The sequence below is a fragment of the Solanum stenotomum genome, chromosome 6, assembly GCF_019186545.1.
Source record: "Solanum stenotomum isolate F172 chromosome 6, ASM1918654v1, whole genome shotgun sequence".
Lineage (NCBI taxonomy): Eukaryota > Viridiplantae > Streptophyta > Magnoliopsida > Solanales > Solanaceae > Solanum > Solanum stenotomum.
This window is the reverse complement of record NC_064287.1, coordinates 2,806,176-2,824,918: the sequence shown is the minus strand read 5'-3', so window position 1 is coordinate 2,824,918 and position 18,743 is coordinate 2,806,176. Positions and strand designations below refer to the sequence as shown.

The 18,743-nt window shown below is 35.3% G+C and overlaps 1 protein-coding gene across 2 annotated transcripts; it reads right to left on the bottom strand.

The window, feature by feature from the left end:
* Positions 1 to 845: 845 nt before the first annotated feature.
* LOC125869246 (protein REDUCED CHLOROPLAST COVERAGE 1-like) lies at positions 846 to 18,287 on the bottom strand. Of its 2 annotated transcripts, XM_049549813.1 has the most exons (25): positions 18,128 to 18,286; positions 17,573 to 17,650; positions 17,388 to 17,449; positions 16,631 to 16,723; positions 16,212 to 16,284; positions 15,830 to 16,132; positions 14,174 to 14,238; positions 13,898 to 14,029; positions 13,752 to 13,793; positions 13,105 to 13,629; positions 12,852 to 13,009; positions 11,765 to 11,801; positions 10,672 to 11,136; positions 10,495 to 10,557; positions 10,305 to 10,406; positions 9,460 to 9,777; positions 8,702 to 8,794; positions 8,486 to 8,587; positions 8,205 to 8,309; positions 7,946 to 8,079; positions 7,130 to 7,313; positions 5,749 to 5,880; positions 5,236 to 5,348; positions 4,227 to 4,317; positions 846 to 3,435 (listed from the first exon to the last, which is right to left on the bottom strand). In XM_049549813.1, the coding sequence occupies exons 2-25, from the start codon at positions 17,634 to 17,636 to the stop codon at positions 1,384 to 1,386; spliced, it is 5,508 nt and encodes a 1,835-aa protein (XP_049405770.1). In that variant the 5' UTR covers positions 17,637 to 17,650; positions 18,128 to 18,286; the 3' UTR covers positions 846 to 1,383. The 2 variants fall into 2 exon arrangements, with proteins under 2 accessions (XP_049405770.1, XP_049405769.1); XM_049549812.1 differs by lacking the exon at positions 11,765 to 11,801 and having other exon boundaries at positions 10,672 to 11,173; positions 18,128 to 18,287.
* Between the last annotated feature and the right edge of the window lie 456 nt (positions 18,288 to 18,743).

Sequence of the window (18,743 nt, the reverse complement as noted above, 5' to 3'; positions counted from 1 at the left end):
AAACTGAATTAAGAAAGGAAGTCAACGTGTTTTGGTTTTAAGCATTTTCTTCCTTTATTTTTGTAAAATATAATCTCAGTTAAACGAGCTCATTACATACGCAGAATGTAGTTGGGAACATGAACCTTGTGGTGGCTTCTGCCTTGCGGTTTTTTGGTTTTTTCTAGAAAAATAAGTAAATTTGATACGTAAGCAAAATATATTATTATAAAAATATTTTTATAGAATTTTAGAAAAATATTGCTAGTTCACGAGGGGAGGATTGTCCTAATTCATAAAAGAAGTCTAAATTTTCTTAATGTGAGACTTCACATCCAGCATCATGTCCAAGGTGTGTGGATAATGTAATATGGATGTCCAACACTGATAAATTATATATTGGAATGGATCTGGCTCTATTACCAACCATATAAGCATTTTTGTAAAATTCACCTTGAAATTGGTCTTGGACGTAATTTACATCCCGAAAACTAGCTATTATCCAAGTCCATATAAGGAGTTCAAATTTTCCTCATCCCACTGTTGCGAGACTTAACAGGGGTGGGGGTGTGAGGTGGCAGGGAAAGGGGCTACAAGAGTGTGGTGAAGATGAGGTGCGGTGAAGAGTGGGGAGGACACAATCAGTGTGGAATGCTATTTTTTCAGTCCTGCTTTCCATCTGCCTGCATTTTTCAGCAGTATATAATCTGTATACTAGCAAACCACACTTTTTCAGCGTTCAATTAGTAACAGATACTTAAAAATTATTATCAAAGAAAAGTTTGGTGTTACAAATGTTTGTATAACATGACGAAAGAGAGGGTATTCTCAATTCATATGACACTCTTTTTCATTTTGGACAGGTATAAACTTTAAGCAGAAACTCAGAAAGTATACGAGTATATCGTCGGAAGATATCTAGATCAGATGCAAATACACTTCCATTAGAGGTGTCAAAAGAATAATTTTGCTTCGTATACAAAGTAATGAAATCAATGAGTAGCATTTGAGGAAAAAATGGAGTAGTTGTCACTGGTGAACTAAACAGTGAATACTACTCCTTAATGCCAAAAAGTATGATCAAACAAACCTGCACTAAAAAAAATACTCATCAGAAGGACCATCTTTTTCCTCAGGTGGCAAAGGGTATTTGTCTTTGTTCGAAAGAACTAATCTTCAAAACAAGTTGATGTGGCATAACAAAACGCAAACAATATCGAACTGTGAGTACTACCAGCGCTTTTAACCAACACCTCAGCAGTCTTAGCATGTGAGCAACAAAAAACGTGTACTCAGCTTAAACTGCCCATCCTGCTACAGTTATCTTGTGAAAGCTGTAAAACTACCTCAAGGAGTAATCTCTATGCTAGTTCCATTTGGATCAGAACTGGTAGAGTGGGAACCTCAGTCTCTTATTACCCTGCAACATACAGCTTTGAAGGGCTGAGAAGTATATGGTCTCTTAAGCAAACTCATCGGCATTCTCAGAGTTTGTTTGCGGTTCCTCCTACCCCTTATTAAAATGTTGAAGGTCTTCTCCTCATCAGTCTTACAAGGGTGTCTCTGTATGTAATTATCACAGGATCCAGCATTCTCATTTGGAGCGTCACCCTTCTGTGATTGATTGTCCGACAAGGTAATGTACTCTGAAGCCAATGTGTCCATTGCTCTCACTTTTTCTGATCCAACCTCAGCTATATCATTCAAAGTTTCCACTGCATCTGGTGCTGGAAGATTTGCTTCTGCCTTGACCTCATCCCCGGAGATGAGATCAACACGAAAGCTTGGTACCAGACTTGAGCGCTCAGAATTATCAGATGACTCTTTTGTGACCGAAACCAAAGTTGACTCAGTAATTGGTTCAACCACAGGTAGCGAGACAGAAAACTCTATTGGATGGCAGCCAGACCAAACTGAGCCAGGAACATAATCTGATGCTTTAGGAATCATATTGCACTGCCAAGCATAATGATTGGGATGGAAAGCGCTGCTGTTTACTGGGAATGTAGTTGGAGCTAACATCTGGGGTTGAGAATAGGGAGGGTACATAAAGGGCAAACAGTGCATCATGTTTGGGGTGGGCGGAGGTGAATGATATGAGTGATGAGGGGAGGAGCACATTGGGTTGGGCAAAATAGTGGGTGTTCCTGGATGACCACTCATGTTCATTGGCCAAGGACCTACTGGCGGTAGTCTTCCAGGACCAGAAGGGCGATTAATGTTCATAGGCAGTGGCACTATACGAGCAACGGCTGGGAATGGGCTGAATGGTGCCGCTGATGCAGATAACTGTTTATTGGACAATTCTCGATTAATATCACTTGAATAAGATACTGAAGCTTTTACCTCTGGGTACTCCATCTCTTGTAAGGTAACATTTGAATTACCATTTGAATCTAAATTGTCAGAAATACACATGCTATGAGTGTTGACACCTTCCTCTTCCATTGGACTAACATCAACATGGCTGGATTGAACTGAAGGCATGATTGGACACATGACATCTGAAATTTCACCACCTCCCAAATAACTCAAAGAAATTCCTTCTTTGTTGTCAGTAGCTACTGTTTCATCCCCCAGCTTGATGGATTCTGCATCGCTTCTCATTACCTCAGAATTTTGTTCCTCCCCATTGGCTTCTTCTCCAAGTTCCAGAACTTCTTGATTATCAGGAACTTTGTCTTCAGAAAAACTCTTCTGCAACATACAGATGGTACCTGGTGGGGCAACTGCTACATCCTTGTAGGAAGGAGATATTCCTAAGCTTACTATGGAACTCCTCTTTGGTATTGGTCCAGCCTCTTTTACTGCAGAGACTTGAATCTGCCCCACTGAAGAACATAATAACTCACCTCCAGTATTAGAGGTCAAAGCAACAACATCTCTGACAGACGATGGCACAGACTTGACCCGATACATGACAGCTTTGGCAACTCTTCGACCAAGTTTGGTTCTGGGAGATGGACTCTTTGCTACATAGTAATCTGCATTATTTCCGTCTGATGTCTTTTTCTTTAAGACAAAATATCTATCAGCTTGATAGTTATTCTTCAATCTAGCATGGCCAACTTCAGAAATTGAGTCTTCATTCTGATAATCAATGACCTTGCTGATGGTTTGCCACCTCTGTCTTAGTTTTTGGCCATAAATACCAGCTGATCTTGGTTTCTGTACTGGCTGCCATCCGTCATCTGCTTCCGCATAAGGTTCAGATAAGATAGTGCCATTAACACACTTCTCCAATCTAGGTTCAATGGGTTTGTTGTACTTCTCTGAAATTCTTCGGTCTGCATTCAGATTGGACTTAACTACTATGTCAAAGGGTTCCTCATTCGTCTGGGAATCATTATCATCTTTGCAAATTAGTTTCTGATCATCTTGCTTCACTTCCAGGACATTTTTAGGAGTGTCGGAGTTTGCTGAGGCACAATTGGTCTGATCAGATTTTCCCTTTACCTGAGAAATAAAAGCATGAAGCATAAAGAGGGCAGAAGCATTACGGAGGCTTATGCTATGCAAGCCTCAAGCTTCCAGCTAAATCTAATTTCACATAAATGTGGAACAAGCAAACGGCAAGAGTTCTTGAGACGTAAAAAAATAGCACACTGTAAAATTTGAATTTCACAGCAACGCATTTGCATTAACATATAACAGGAAGGCATACAGACCTTTGGAAGCCTGAAACATATGTTGAAGCATCTACCTAGAACCAAAGTTTCCTTTTAAGCTAATTCAATCTTTTCTCTGTAGGCTTGTGCTGGCATTATGGACGGTAGACCTTTCCAACAAAACAGCTCACGCTAGACTTTGAATTTCACAGTTTAATCTATGATATCGTCCAGCCATTTCACTTGCTCGAAGTTTAATATGATAATTAGACTTATGTATCATATTATTGAAAGTGGACGAAAATATTACAGTTTTCGTTGAAAGTTTGATAGGGAACATCATATCAAAATTTAAAATTTTGAATAGTTAAATGAATTTGAGATTGAAAGATGTAAATGTTGCACAGTCTAACCTTTTAGTAAGCTAGTGTTACAATTTTTTTGAAACGTCCTAAATGGAAAGAGTGTTATATAAATTGTTTGCATATTGCATTAACATTTTTCTTTGATAAAGAACATATTTGCATTAGCATATACAACTTTGTCCCAAATTACAATTACTTACCCCTTCACGCTGATAAATATTTGCAGCATTTAAGGAAAAAAACAAAATATAGAAACATCACGAGCATCCTGTACCTTTGAGGCAAAGCCTTTTCTTTTTGCTAAAATAGCGTTTCTCCCTTTGGCATCAGAACCGGGATTGATATAGTCGAGCAAATCCGACACACTGTCCATCAAGATAGTATGTCATAACAAGATCAAAACCCAAGTGTTTTACTTATCAGTCTCTAGAGTAAAGCTCTGTCGAAGCATCTTTTGAGAAGTTATTGTGCAAGTAAAGCAAATTACAAGATCTTTATGTAACATCTAAAAATTTTACGTTGACAACATAAAACATTGTCACTTCCTAAACAGATTCATAGTCAAACGACTTAGCTTCTCAAAATAAGCAAAATATACCACATGGAATGTCATAACTCATAACAAACTCAAATGTAAGTAGGTGGATTGAAGGTGTTAAAGAAACATGAAGACAGGACCTAACTTAACCCCAACTGTTAGCTCATAAAGTGAGGATCATTCAAAATGATACAGAGGAACTACAACTCATATCCTCAATCAGTGAGATTCTAACATTCCCCTGCCTGGCACAACTGGAGCTAGACATCTGAAACGTGAATAACATAACATGGGGTCCAACATAGAGTAACCCAACATAAGCTAGGGGTCTAGCTTTTATACCATGTTTAAAAACTGGTCCTTGGTCTAACTAAATCCAAAAAGCAAGCTCATGACGTCAAAATTGACAGAGATCATATGAAGAGACTCATTGTATCTTCAGTCAACTTGTGACTCTAACAATAGGACTCTGATTTAACAAAAGAGCCAACAAACCTTAAGCACAAGTCAGAAGAAAGTAGCATAGTAATGTCCAAAGATATTTCAAAGGAGAAGGACAAGGGCAGCAGTCAAGGGAATGGCAAGAATAATGATCACTTAAACAATGGGAGCTCAAGCCCTCCAATTATCACATCAGCTAGCCATGTAATTAGATGTAAGACAAATTGAGACAAATTCTTCTTTGCTGATTATGCCTAACAGTATCTAATCCAAATAATTTAAGAAAGTAAAAGTGCTAATATACCTTAAATGGCCCTTGCTGGCTATTGATGCATCTGGCTTCCTAGTCCCATTTCGAGCAGCTTCTTGCTGTTCAAAAGCCTTGGACTCGAAGTACTCAAGCCAAGCAGCAGCATCCTGCAGAATTCAGTAACAAGATCACAACAAGATAAAATTCTTGGTTGAGGTTAAAACAAGCAAGCCATAGAAATTGCCGTAAAGAACTTTATCATATTTCGGCAGTCTCATCGCTCATTCCCATTACTTAAATGTCAGCATATGAAAGAAAAAGATATTCACATAAAGACTATCTAACTATTTGCGTGCATACTTACAGTATATGAAACTCTGAGTACATATTTTTTAATTAAATTGGACTGTTATTTTGTCAGTATTATTTGCCAAATAAAAAAAAGTAAAAGAAACAGACAAATACTCTAGTAGTAAAGTGACAGAAATTGTAATTCTTCATGCAGCACTACTCTGGGAAGAGAGCATTTGCTTGTGCTTGTATACATGTGCATGAAACAGAAGGTACCTGTGTGCGAAGGTCATCTGGACCAAGCTTCGTTTTGAGTATCTGCAAGGTTGTTTGCTCATGTTGAACACTCAAAGGATAAGCTTCCATCAAAGAGAGAGCAATTGCTATAGCATGGTAACTCGCAGCAGTCTGGCAGAGAAAGTGTAGCATATTAGAGAGATGCAGGCACGAATTTGATACTTTTTTTTCCACGCACATTAGTTTAAAGCATGTCTAACTGTTGTATAAGAAAGACAGTTCCCCAGAAATTCTGGTTTGACCACAGCTAGGGATTTCACACGGTCATCAAGTTCAAAAATTTATAGCACCATGCTCTAAAGAGAGATTTATTTCAGTTATATGGCCAGAGACAAAAATAAGTCGGACTGAAGAGGTTAATCAGGTCTCTTGACAGAACAAAATGACTTATTACAAATTCCACTATAGAAGAAACTAGTAACTGTCATCAGCTCAGTCATAATTATCATCCCACAAGAAAAACTTCAATGATGACCCGTTCTGTTAAGAATTAGGAATTACTACTATGACAAGAGTTCATTCCTTGTTTATGTAGGAAATGTTTAGAATCTCTATAATGCGTAAATAGGAATTGCAATTAATAGAAATTGCTTCCCGTCCCATTTTAGGATTACTTGCATACTTTGCTGTCTTTTGGGGGATTATTTGTATTTGTAAACACTATATAAACTCCAACATGCCAGAGGAACAATCAAGATATTCATTCCCATCATCTCTTCTTTTCTCATTCTTCACACCATTCTTTGTCAGGCTGTTGGGGTGATGTGCTAGTAAATAGTACTGTCTTTAAATCACAAACATAGAACCAAAAGGCTGAAGTAAGCTCGTCTGTCAATGATAGCACTTTAACCAAAAAAAGAAAAGAAAAGATGCACGCTATTTGGAATATGAATGAACTTTGAGTCCAGCACTGTTAGTCAGCATTTCTTGCTGATTTTGAGGTTGATAATTGATTACCCTGGAAACTCAAAACCCCTGGCACTATAGCAAACAAAGAGAACCGAAAAAAAAATCTATTTCAAACAGAGACTGACACTGTGGAGACCTAAACCCTTCACTCAAGCCTACAAAATCACTTGAATGTCACAACTACTTGTTTTTGCCATGGTCAAAGAAGCACACAATAGAAATTGGAAATGAAATAACAAATCATTCCTAAGGCACATACTTTGAGAGGGAAATCATCCTCATTCCACCCTTTCGTAAATCAGCAAATTAATACATAGCTTGTAAAATAGGAAATAAGAAACTGCAGTGTGCCGTTAAAAGCCAGTTTGTCCAGACATGCATGGATGTAAGCAGAAAGTTGTGAATGCTAAAACCAAAACAAAATATACTCATAACATCAGTCAAAGAGAACCTGAATATGGTCAGGCCCGAGTAACCTTTGATTGCACTTCAGAGCTTTATGGAGATATCTGAGGGCAACATGCACATTACCAAGCCCTTCTTCCATCATAGCCACATTTATGTATGTTGCGGCAGTGTTTGGATGTGAGGGGCCACATGTGAGATGCAACTGATAAAGAGCTCGCTTTACATAACTGAATAATGGGGAGGCAAGTTGTCAATAAGGTATGAATAGAGCAGTTACACCATTAACAATAGCAGAGTTAAACAGGATTAAGTTGAAAAGGTAAGGAGCAAATATGAGTGGTTTAAATTTTTAAATCATGGGGGCATAAAAAAGGTGCACAGTTGGTGTTTGTTTAGTTCATAGTAAAACTAAAAGCTTGTCCTTCATAAGCTAACAAGGTCATTGTGTCAACTGTGCAAATTTGTTATTTGAATTGTTTCAAGATCATATTCACATCAAGTTTTTTGAGCTATTATATCCATCCCCAAGCTGTCAACTATGCAAATTCATCATTTGAATTGTTTCAAAAGATCATTTTCTTTACCAAGTTTCAAGCTGTTATTTCCATACTCCAGACTCGTTATTTCACCTTCCCACTATAAATCTTGGATCTAACTCAACCTCAGAAGCTAGCTCATTAAGTGAGGGTTGGTCAAGATCATATAAGGAGACCAGTCATTTCCCTCAATCAAAGTGGGACAATTTTAACGCCCCATATTGTGTAACCAAGAATTGGGATGGGTCTGGTAACACACATCATCATAATTGTCACCAGCACAAAAATTTTAAAATACTTGGCCATCTTAGAGAACTACGTACTTGAGAGCCAACTCTGTGTGTTGAAGTCGGTAATAGAAAACTGCAAGATCTCCGTAACTTTTCATGGTATCTGGGTGATCAAGCCCTAACTCTCTTTCATTGATGTCCAGGGCTTTTTGCTGATAGACAGTTGCCTGTCATTGAAACACTAGTATTAACATACTAGAAAGTATAAAAGGACAAGAGGCCACATATTTCAAATATACAGGAAAAAACATGTTTTAGCACAAACCCTAAGCTAATGAGTCTTGAAGAATACCTGATTAAAATCACCGGTGTGATACAAAACAACAGCTAAAAGGCTATATGCTCCAGCTGTCATTCGATGGTAGGGACCACATACTGCAACCAGCTTAGCAAGAGCCTGAAAGCACCATAAATTGCACTATTGACCAAATGGTGTACAAAAATTTAATTATTTGTTACCAAATGCATGCCTAAAGATGACAAGAAGCTATAGAAAATCGATGGTTTCAATACGAAGAAGGGAGAATGTAATGCAAAGAAACTTTCTTTATTTCTATCTTTAATATTAGTTACCTTAGTCCCATAGCTGACAGCATCTTCGAGTTTACCCTTATCCAGAGCTGTCTTAGATGATTCCAAAAGCTGTCGCCCATCTGCAGAAGAGCAAACAGCTTGCTGCAGTGTATAAAACACACAGATCCAACGGAAAGTGGGAAAAAATTAGTGACTCAAAAAAAATGCATGGGTGATTCTAATTATCACATATGATAGCAGAGTTTGCATTGTCACCTTATGCACAGGTACTAGGCTGACAATGTCTTCCTTTCTAAAAGGATTTGAAGAATTCACATCATAATCTCTTGGAACAAGTTCGATTCCCACCTAAAATAGACAAAATATACTCTTCATTGCTCTTTTCCTTTCAATACTACAATATACGAAACAATATCGTGTACCCAAAAAATTAAATATACAACAAGATCGTGGAATGATGAATCAAATGAATATCGAATCACTGAGGCTATGCACCAACCGCACTAAATCAACAACATAAGTGACATACAACAATAATGTGCCTATTTGCATTGATCTAAAAACAGGGCAAGCTAGTCAATAGTTCTTTGGTTCTATCACCAATTTAACGAAAACAATTTTCAAGTATTCTAGTTGGCTGCTTGATACATCTTACTAATAATGTCGACATAGTCAAGATGTAGAGTCGATTGGGGTCCCTAGAATACGTATGGTATTTCCTGGAAAAGAAAAGGCATATATTCCTGTATCATTAAATCATTTCATATAATTCTATGTATCTACTGATGCATCAAATGTGACCACATAATTATACATGTTGGACATATATTGACAGACGAAATAAAGAGTATTCCTGCTTTTCCGTGGCTTTGATCACAAAACTCGAGTTCGTCACTGCTTCCTTTTATTTCACTTGGACAGTATTTATCATTCCAAACACAAATTGAAGCATGCATAATGCCAGGATTATGTTTATTCCTAATTGACCAAGATTTTTTTTTTTTTTGAAATACCTTATGGCATAAACCACGAAGAATTGTGATTTTCCTCACATCCTTGTAATTTAATCTGCCAGTCTCCCATTCATATCGATTCTTCAAAAATAACTCCAGCCATCTCCACACAAGTGGGTCAATGCCATGGGGTTCATTTGGTTCATCATTTCCAGGAAACCCAAGCATCATATTTAATGTAGCAGCAATTACTGCAGCCAAATCCTCTATCTCAACGACCGAAGCAATAACAGCTTGCAGAATATGCTTAAAAGCTCTTATTATCATCTCATGTATACATAGAGATTGCACATGAGATAATTTGTCTGAAAGTTTTATCTGCCAAAAAGAGAATACATAGAAAGGGTTCATACAAAAAATGATCAGCATAATATTTTCTCACAGTTGCAACTGTATTCATTCATAATGATCTCCTACCAGATCAATGTAGAGGCAACATGTAGAGAGATGAAAAATGTGAAGTTAGAAGTTCAGATTATCTTGGGATACTTTCCATAGCACTTAGCAGTAACAAATTTGCAACGTTATTATACGAGAATCTAGTGGTGCTTTAATTTCTTATGCATATTAGTATTATGATTGGGACACCAATATAGGTTCTTAAACAGCATGACAGTGCAGACATTCAAGGGTACAAAATAATAAAAGAAGAAAGCTTACACAAATAAAGGTTCTTTATGGACGGCGAAAAAACTAATTTCTCAGTAGATAGTAAATTAGATTTAAAAAATGGAGTGTGCTTTTTTTCTTGGCAATTGAGGGGGGAAAAAGAATATCATAGGGACGCTATAGATATAAAAGAAATTCCTAAGGGTATAAAAATCAAAATGATCACGAAGACTTACAATGTGTCCAAGAGAACGCATTCGCAGACCTCTAGTATGCATGAAATCAGTTAAGGTTCGACCATCAACTGGTGAGAGTTCCAGAGATGCAAAATCCGCAACCTGTAATACATTTATCAATTAAGACACAGTTAACAGACCAATTTTTTCATTTATAATTCATCTCTATACAGTAATTAATTACGGTTACCAGTTTTGGAAGGGCAACTTCATTGTAGTACTTCTGTGACATATCAATCAGCTCTTCCATAGACTATCAAAGCAAGGAGGATGTTAGAAAATGACTAAATCTATCTTGTACCCTGTCACTGAACATTTTTTGATGAAGTAACCTGTCAATAAATAATAAAGACTTGCTAGTTGCCACCTTAACGTGAAGTCCGGTCTCCGACTCTTTCAGACGAGTAAAACCATCATCAGACAACAATGACTTCAGTATGAGCTGATTTTGATTGGCATCAGTCTCACGTTGAGAATCCTCTGATGGAATGACATCTTTTTCTGATCTCCCATCTACACTATCTGTGACAGGTTTGAAGCTTTCAGACTGGAGTTCGTTCTGCTTTCTGTTCTTAAGGGATTTGAGATGTATTCCAAGTCCCTCAACCTTGATCTCATCTTTTGTCTTCATTGTATGAGTTTTTTTATCTTTCTCTGATTTCTTTAGATCCCGTAAGTGTTGTATCCAGCAAGCTCCAAGTTCCCATCTGATAAAAGAGTCACCTTCTATATTCTGTTCTTGAAGCTTGATAAGACTCTCTTCTAGGATTCTCTTGACAAATGCCCGAGAGGAACTGATCTCTTCAGATTTTGAGGGTTTTGAATGCATTACCTTGTTGTCATCTTTTGCATGAAGCAAATACCTTAAACTGCAAGATATAGTGTAAAAGCAGGATTCGTAGATAATAAAGGACTTGAGGATATCAAGGGAAACACGGCCCTACTAGCAAATTGTCCTAGAAATATCTGAATCAGTAGTTGGTTTATCATCAACAACAACAACAACATACCCAGTGAAATCCCACTAAGTGGGGTCTGGGGAGGGTAGAGTGTACGCAGACCTTGCCACTACCTCGTGGAGGTAGAGAGGCTGTTTCCGAAAGACCCTCAGCTCAAGTACATCAAATCCAAGTTAAAGGCGAGGAAAACAGTGTATAAAACATACCATCCAATAAGAAAGATAGTAAATAATCAACAGAGGAGACGGTAGCCTCAATAGAACAGTGAGAGAAGTGAAACGCCGTAAACAACATAAGGCTATAGGTATCACAGACAAGAACTGCAAGTGCAAGGCTAAGACCACTACCCACGCTAGCAACCCATACCCTCGCAAGAAAGGACAACACGCTAGCCCTACTAACCTTCAACCTTAATACGCGACCTCCACTCCTTCCTATCTAGAGTCATGTCTTCGGTAATGNACTGATCTCTTCAGATTTTGAGGGTTTTGAATGCATTACCTTGTTGTCATCTTTCGCATGAAGCAAATACCTTAAACTGCAAGATATAGTGTTAAAGCAGGATTCGTAGATAATAAAGGACTTGAGGAGATCAAGGGAAACACAGCCCTACTAGCAAATTGTCCTAGAAATATCTGAATCAGTAGTTGGTTTATCATCAGACATCAAAAAGTTAGAAAAAAACGATAATGAACCTTTAGTAAAGGGCAAATTAACTGATAGGGACTAGGAGGTTGTAAACATCCAAGATGATACAGGAGTATTTAGAAAATTCGGGGATCTTGCATAACATTTTCCATGTTAGTTCTAGAAGCTCCTAAATTTTAACCACCACCCCACCCCACCCCGCCCCCCCTCCTATTTTTTTTCTTTATTTGTTCTTGTGGTATCAAGAGTCTTTTCAATATCAATATATACTTTTGCATCAGATAATATTAGTATGGTAATTTCTGGTGATCAGCTCTTCTGACATGTCATTTCGGAATTAGTTCCTAGTTGAATTCATTTTCTCCATAATAATTTCTTCCTCCTACAAGTCTCTTCTTTAAATGCTGAACCAGATTGAGCATACAGAGTTATTGAAGTTAATTGTTTTTGCCTTTTTTTTTTTTTGATGACAAGGAAACCCGCAGCCGCTACCCTTTGGGTGCGCACAGGGTAAAACCCCCACTCCTATGCAATAGCTCGCAAACCACATAGGAGAGGTAACCCGCACTAGGCAAGCCCGGTGCGACGAGATCGACCCAAAAGGCAAACCCCTTGCTTTCGTTGGCAAGGGGTTTCGAACTTGAGACCTCCAACATGGAAGTCCCAAGCCCAAACCACTGGGCCACCCCGAAGGGTAATTGTTTTTGCTAAAAACTTTTGAAAAAGTCTTCAAAGAGCCTATAATTCTTTCTGCAAGTAAGTCATAACATAAGTTTATTGTTTGTTTTAACTTAACATGGAAAAAAGAATGAAAGAAAAACCTATATCTTTTGTTTCATGAAACCACCATGGAGGATAAACTAACGTGTACTTATTTTGGCTCTGTAATGCATACTTAGTAGAAAATTCAACGTACTTCTTATGAGAAAACATGCAATACCTGTTGATATTAAGCGCATTTGCACCACCATCAGGCTGATCAGCAAGTTCAATGCTTTCCGATGGAAATCCCACTTTGTCACTCTCTTTCCCTTGAACTTTTACAGTCGCAATATAACCACAATGCCTTACATTCAAAACACCTAAAGTGGCAATATCCTGAACTCAAAGTCCAGCAATTTTCATTTCAACAAAATGCAAAACTTCAGACAGCAAACAATAGATCAACGTCATTCTCTTTAGTATTTACTTACATGGGCAGCAGTATTTTCATCAGCAGTAATCCCCTTGAGTAGATGTCTTTCAATCAGATTTTTCTTAGCTATTCCGGTTGTTTGACATCCATCAATTTTGGTATCGATTTTGCAGCTAGCATCCGCCAGATCTTTGGTGACAGATATGCTCAAGTCCCCAACTCTCTCATTATAAATGATTTCTCTGTTTGCCTCAGAATGACCTGGTTTAACTTTCTCCATTACATGTCGCACAGCTGAGATGGCCCGAGAAATTGCAACATCAACAAATAAACTATGAAGAAGAAAAGCCCTTCTATCTCGAACCTGCCTCTCCTCTGTTGTCTTACAAGGCATATATGCAATAAACAAAAGTTCACTTGCATAGGGTAATAAATCACTTTTTCCATCTCGGCCTAGACCACCTCCATTTCCTCCCCACTTGTCATCCTCCACAGGCAGAGATGGAAAGATTGATGGCATCTGTGCAACCACAGGGGGAACAAGCCATGTGTTGGCTCTGAGACCATAAGGAAGATTCCCAAACTGTAGCAAAAAGAAAAAAAAATTACATCCTTTGTGTACATGAGTCTCAAAAGGAAGAGGATATCTTTTTCACTATAAGCACTCGTTCTAGAATTTAACGTGGTCAAAAATATTGACGGCACCTTGTTACGCTCCAGAAATCCTTTCATGAGCTCATTGTAGGCCTGAAAAAGAGGGATCATCAATGCTAAGAGTTCAGTGAGTACATACCCTGGCAAGCAATTGCTCACACTTAATCTGAAGAAGAAAAAAAATCTACAGAACTCACATTGTCAAATGCTCTGCTTAGTTGTCTCAACAAATCCACAAGATTGTGACAAAGTATCCCATGCTTTCCAGTGTTATGAAAACCTTTTCTGCATGCTTCAACCAAAACCAACTTCCCGTTAAAGAGTTTCACCTGCAAACAGTTAGAGATGCCCATTAATAGATTATTTCATGGTTAAACCACATCTAAAATTTTACATCAAAAGACATCTGAAACTGCATTAGTCAAATTATTGGAACAAGGCACAAGAAAGAAGCTAGTTGGAGAGAGGCTTACTTCCAGTGAGAAAAGATAATCATTTGGTAGAACTTCATCAACCTTTCTTGTTTCCCTTCTTATAACTGCAATAAATATGGTTAATTTAGTTAGTGCACAGCTATAATATAGCAAGAATTTGCACCTATGATGATGAGAAATGAATCCCCTCCCTAAGAGAAAAGGATGAAAGGCAGATCTTAAAAGGGATAATTTGCCATCTAAGTTGTTTTTTATATCCTTTCTCCAAGATGTATTTGATGCTACAAAAAGAAATTTGGTGTCAATTGGTATTGCTCATTACACAATCAAATCTTGGTTGAGTTCTAAAGATTAAGGAACATTTATAAAGTTACTGGAATTAATTTGTTAGAGATTTGTCAAAGAGAACATACTGAACTTATGATATGAAGGAAAAAGAATATAAACACCAACTGGGATGCGATGAGTCACACACAACACACACAAATATAGTAGAAGCTGATTAACATATTTTCATCAGTAAAGACAGATGGTATCTTCACATCAGACCTTTAACTTGCATTATATTTTTAGCTTTAGGCATTAAACTGCATACCAAAGACAAAGATTGATCTTTTCTACTATTAGTTATGTCATATTGATTAGGTGATTATTTCTTTTCTATTAATATTTCTACATTTTTATAGGTGAAACTGCTCAAAACTATAGAGTAAAAAGAATAATTTGCATACACCACGAATAAAATACATGTTCACTTAACAATAATAATAAAAGAAAAACGCATGCACCCAATGTTTATACCAAGATTAATTAATTTAATCCTAGGAGTCAATATTAAGTAATTACAAAAGGTTTATTAATAATATAAACATCCAACATTTTTAGAGAAAATATATTTTTTATAGTGGTTAAACATTCATTTTCATGGTTTATGATTCAAAATTCATTTGGTTTTTTCTTTCATCACGAAATTTAATACATATCTTAATTCTCAAAGTAGTTTAGTCTATTATTTGAAGTTCTCTTCAATTTTTATTTAACTTAAGCATTGTTACAACAACCTACACAATGGGGTCTGAGAAGTAACACTACTCCCATTAACCAAAGAAAGAAAAAAAAACAATTTTTTTACTTTTTTAGGAACTAATATCTTTAGAATGTAAAAATATCATGTAGTTATGAAACAACAGTTAGCTCTTCAAATATACTTTTTATGTCCATTTTTATGTATCAACCTTTTCTTTTTACTCCATATCAAAAGAATTGTCATTTTTCCATAATAAAAAATAATTCAATTTTAAAATTCTCTTTATCCTTAAAAAAATATTTATAGACACAAATATCCAACATTTGTTTTACACCTTGAATTTCACATAGTATTTTTTAAATTTCACACTGCCCTCTTTTGACTTTTACTTATCACGTTTCTTTTCACGGAAATCAATATAACTAATCTTCAAAGTTAAATTGGATTACTACAATTTTTAAATTTTGAATTCAGATATTAAAAAACTATACGAAAAATTACACAAGTTACTATTTTTCTCATTTAAATTAATCTGATTAAAAAATATATATCTTAAAATTTATGTTAAAGTTGACACAGTTAACTCTGGCTGAAAATCGAAATGTGACAAGTAAAAATCAAATACAGATAGAGTGGAAGAGAGAAAAAGAGCAAATTAAGAAGTTTACACTGAAGAGGTGGCGTGAGATGAGAAAGTGAGAAGAATTCGTAGAAGCTACCAAGCTTCGGGCAGGAATTACTCATTTCTCCGTCTTCATCCACCACCGTCGCCGCACCCTCCGGCGGTGAAGGAGATCGCTTTTCCTTTCCATTTCTCCGCTGCTTACTCGATTTCTTAACGCTCTTCGATTCATTTGTAGCTTCAGAATTCTCGCCGGAATCTCCATTAGACGGCCCAAAACACGTCGTACAGGCGACGATATCCAGCAATCGTTTAACGTGACTCGTCGCGCTCTCTTCGTCGTAGTCCTCTGCAAAGGAAATAATCAAAAAGTTAAAGGGTAAAAATGGTAGTGTAAATTTCCAGTACGGCGTCGTATAATATTTCACCTTCTATGAGTGTGAGGACGCATGGCTTCAAGGCGGAAATGTCCACCGTGTCCTTTAAACATGGGCCCCTTACCTGTTCAAACGATAATTTTTTATTCTTTTTTTATAATGAATATTTAGAATAAGAATTTATAATTGAATATACTTAAATATAATTAAAGTGAATCACCACAACTTTTCCAATACAAAAGGAAAAAATGTAAGTAGATAAGTTTTTATTATTATTTAGATCAAAAAGAGAAATCAAGTTTAGAAAAAAAACCTCCTTGCATATACCTAATATAATTTATTTTTGAAAAAAACGTTCGACTGATTATTCGTTATTATATATGGCTACGTTGATTAAAGATAAGAAGGCAAAAAGGAAAAAATGTAAAGTTGTTGGCATTTAAAATTGGAATTTGGTCCTAATTAGTTACCTCATGAGATAACGAAAAATTGGTGATATTACACGTTGCTGTGTTCACTGATAATAATCGACGAACATCGATTATTCTATCCGTAGATATTCCCTGCCAAAGCCAAAAAAAAAAAAAAAAAAAAAATAAATAAAAATCATACAGTAGCAATTATTTTCTCGAAATGTGTAACAACTGCTGTAAAAAAAATATAATCACTCTTAAAATCGACGCAAATTATTAGTTTCATTTCAAATTATTTATGGTCTTAAAAAATATTTCTTTACTTGATTAATTAAATTTAAATATATCACCTATGTTGTAACATGAGTGTAATGTACTCCTAAATTCTCGTCAAGTTTAGGAGTGTTTTCAACACTACTTATTTGACTTTTTATTAACAGTTTCATACTTCTACGAGAGTTTGAAACCACTGGTTATGTCATGTGATAGATCGGAGATGTATAACTTTAGTTAGTCAAGTAAATAAGTGTATTTAAGACTGTCAACAAATTGGAGACGAAACTAATAATTTGCTCTAAGTTTAGAAACGTTTTCAATACTTCTCTTAGTTAATAAATGATTTAATGACCACTTATGAATTGAATAAAAGAAAAGAAAAAATTCTCTCTGATGAAAAAATAAAATAAAACTATAAACAATTTTTTAAAAGACGATAAAATCAAATTTCCTATTTCCTTAAACATTTCAATAATATTTCTAATATTGAAAATTCAGCATTAATCGATTATAATCTTATCTTATAAAAATAACAAACCTTTAGAATAATATGAGTCTCATCCGGAAGATTAACTGTTATATCCATAGCAACGGGAATAACTGCAAAAGAAAAAAAAATCAAAACTAAATTAACAATATTAATTATGATTATATTTTTTGTCTTCCAAAATATAAAAATTAAAATCAATATTAGTAGCTCTTAAATAAAATTTCAAAAAATACCTTTTTCTTCTTTCTTCTTCTTGTCTCCTTTTGTCTTGCCACGACCATTCTTGTTTGGTGCCATTTTTCCAACTAAACCTGAAATTACTCCAAATTTTCTAATGTAAAAGAAATCACTATTTTTTTCAGTTCACTTAGAAAAATAAATAGCCAATAGCTATTTTTTAGATATTTTAATTAAATCAGTGAAAAAAAATAATAGTAATTATATATGAAAAAAATTAGAAAATTTCTCAATATTAAAATTATATTGCATAGCACAAATTTTTCATTAATTTGAAATAGAAAAACATCTGTTTCTAATAATGTGTAATCATACATATGAATCTCTCATAGCCAATGTGAAAACCATAACTTTCAACAATAAATTTTTAAAAAATAAAATAAAAATTATAATTGTAACAAATTTTAAATCACATTTGTCGGTACAAGAAAGATTTATAATTTTTTTTTTTTTAATTGCAACTAAGGGATAACAACTTTTTAATTCAATAGAAGAAACACCAATAACAAGTAAAAGAATATTTGAAGTATATACGTAAATCTTATCCTTACCTTTATGAGATAAAAGAGATTGTTTCCAATAAACAGTCGACTCAGAAAGTGAAGTTGTAGAGCGGAAGCAAGCAAGTTTAGCTGAGAATTATAACTAGTTGTTTCCTTCAATAATGGTTATGTATTTATAAATATATATGATGGTTTTAAGGGTTTTAAAGTGGAAATGAATTCTCAACAAGTAGCTAGAATGAAGAAGAAGAAGAAAAGGGAGGCTAAGTTAAGTTAGTGGGGATTTTAGTATATAGTGAGATATAAAAGGATGATAAGAAATGAAGGGTGGAGATTTAAAAGTCAGAAATTTTAATGGCTCTATCTGCATTACTTTTTTATTTTAATTTAGAGGATATTTTTTTATAAGGTTATTTTTATATTATATGTATATATATCAAAAATAAAAGAAAGATTCAAAATTATATGTATATATCAAAATAAAGGAAAGATTTAAAATGGACTGTTAAATACATAGATAAACTTTTTTACCAATTTTTAAAAGGGAAAAGAGTTAGAGACGTTTTTAATGTATTGTAGATGGTTTTAAAATGTCTTTCTTATATTTATTTGATTAAAAATGCTCTTAATGTTTTTAGGTCTAAAAATGCTTTTTTAATAGCAA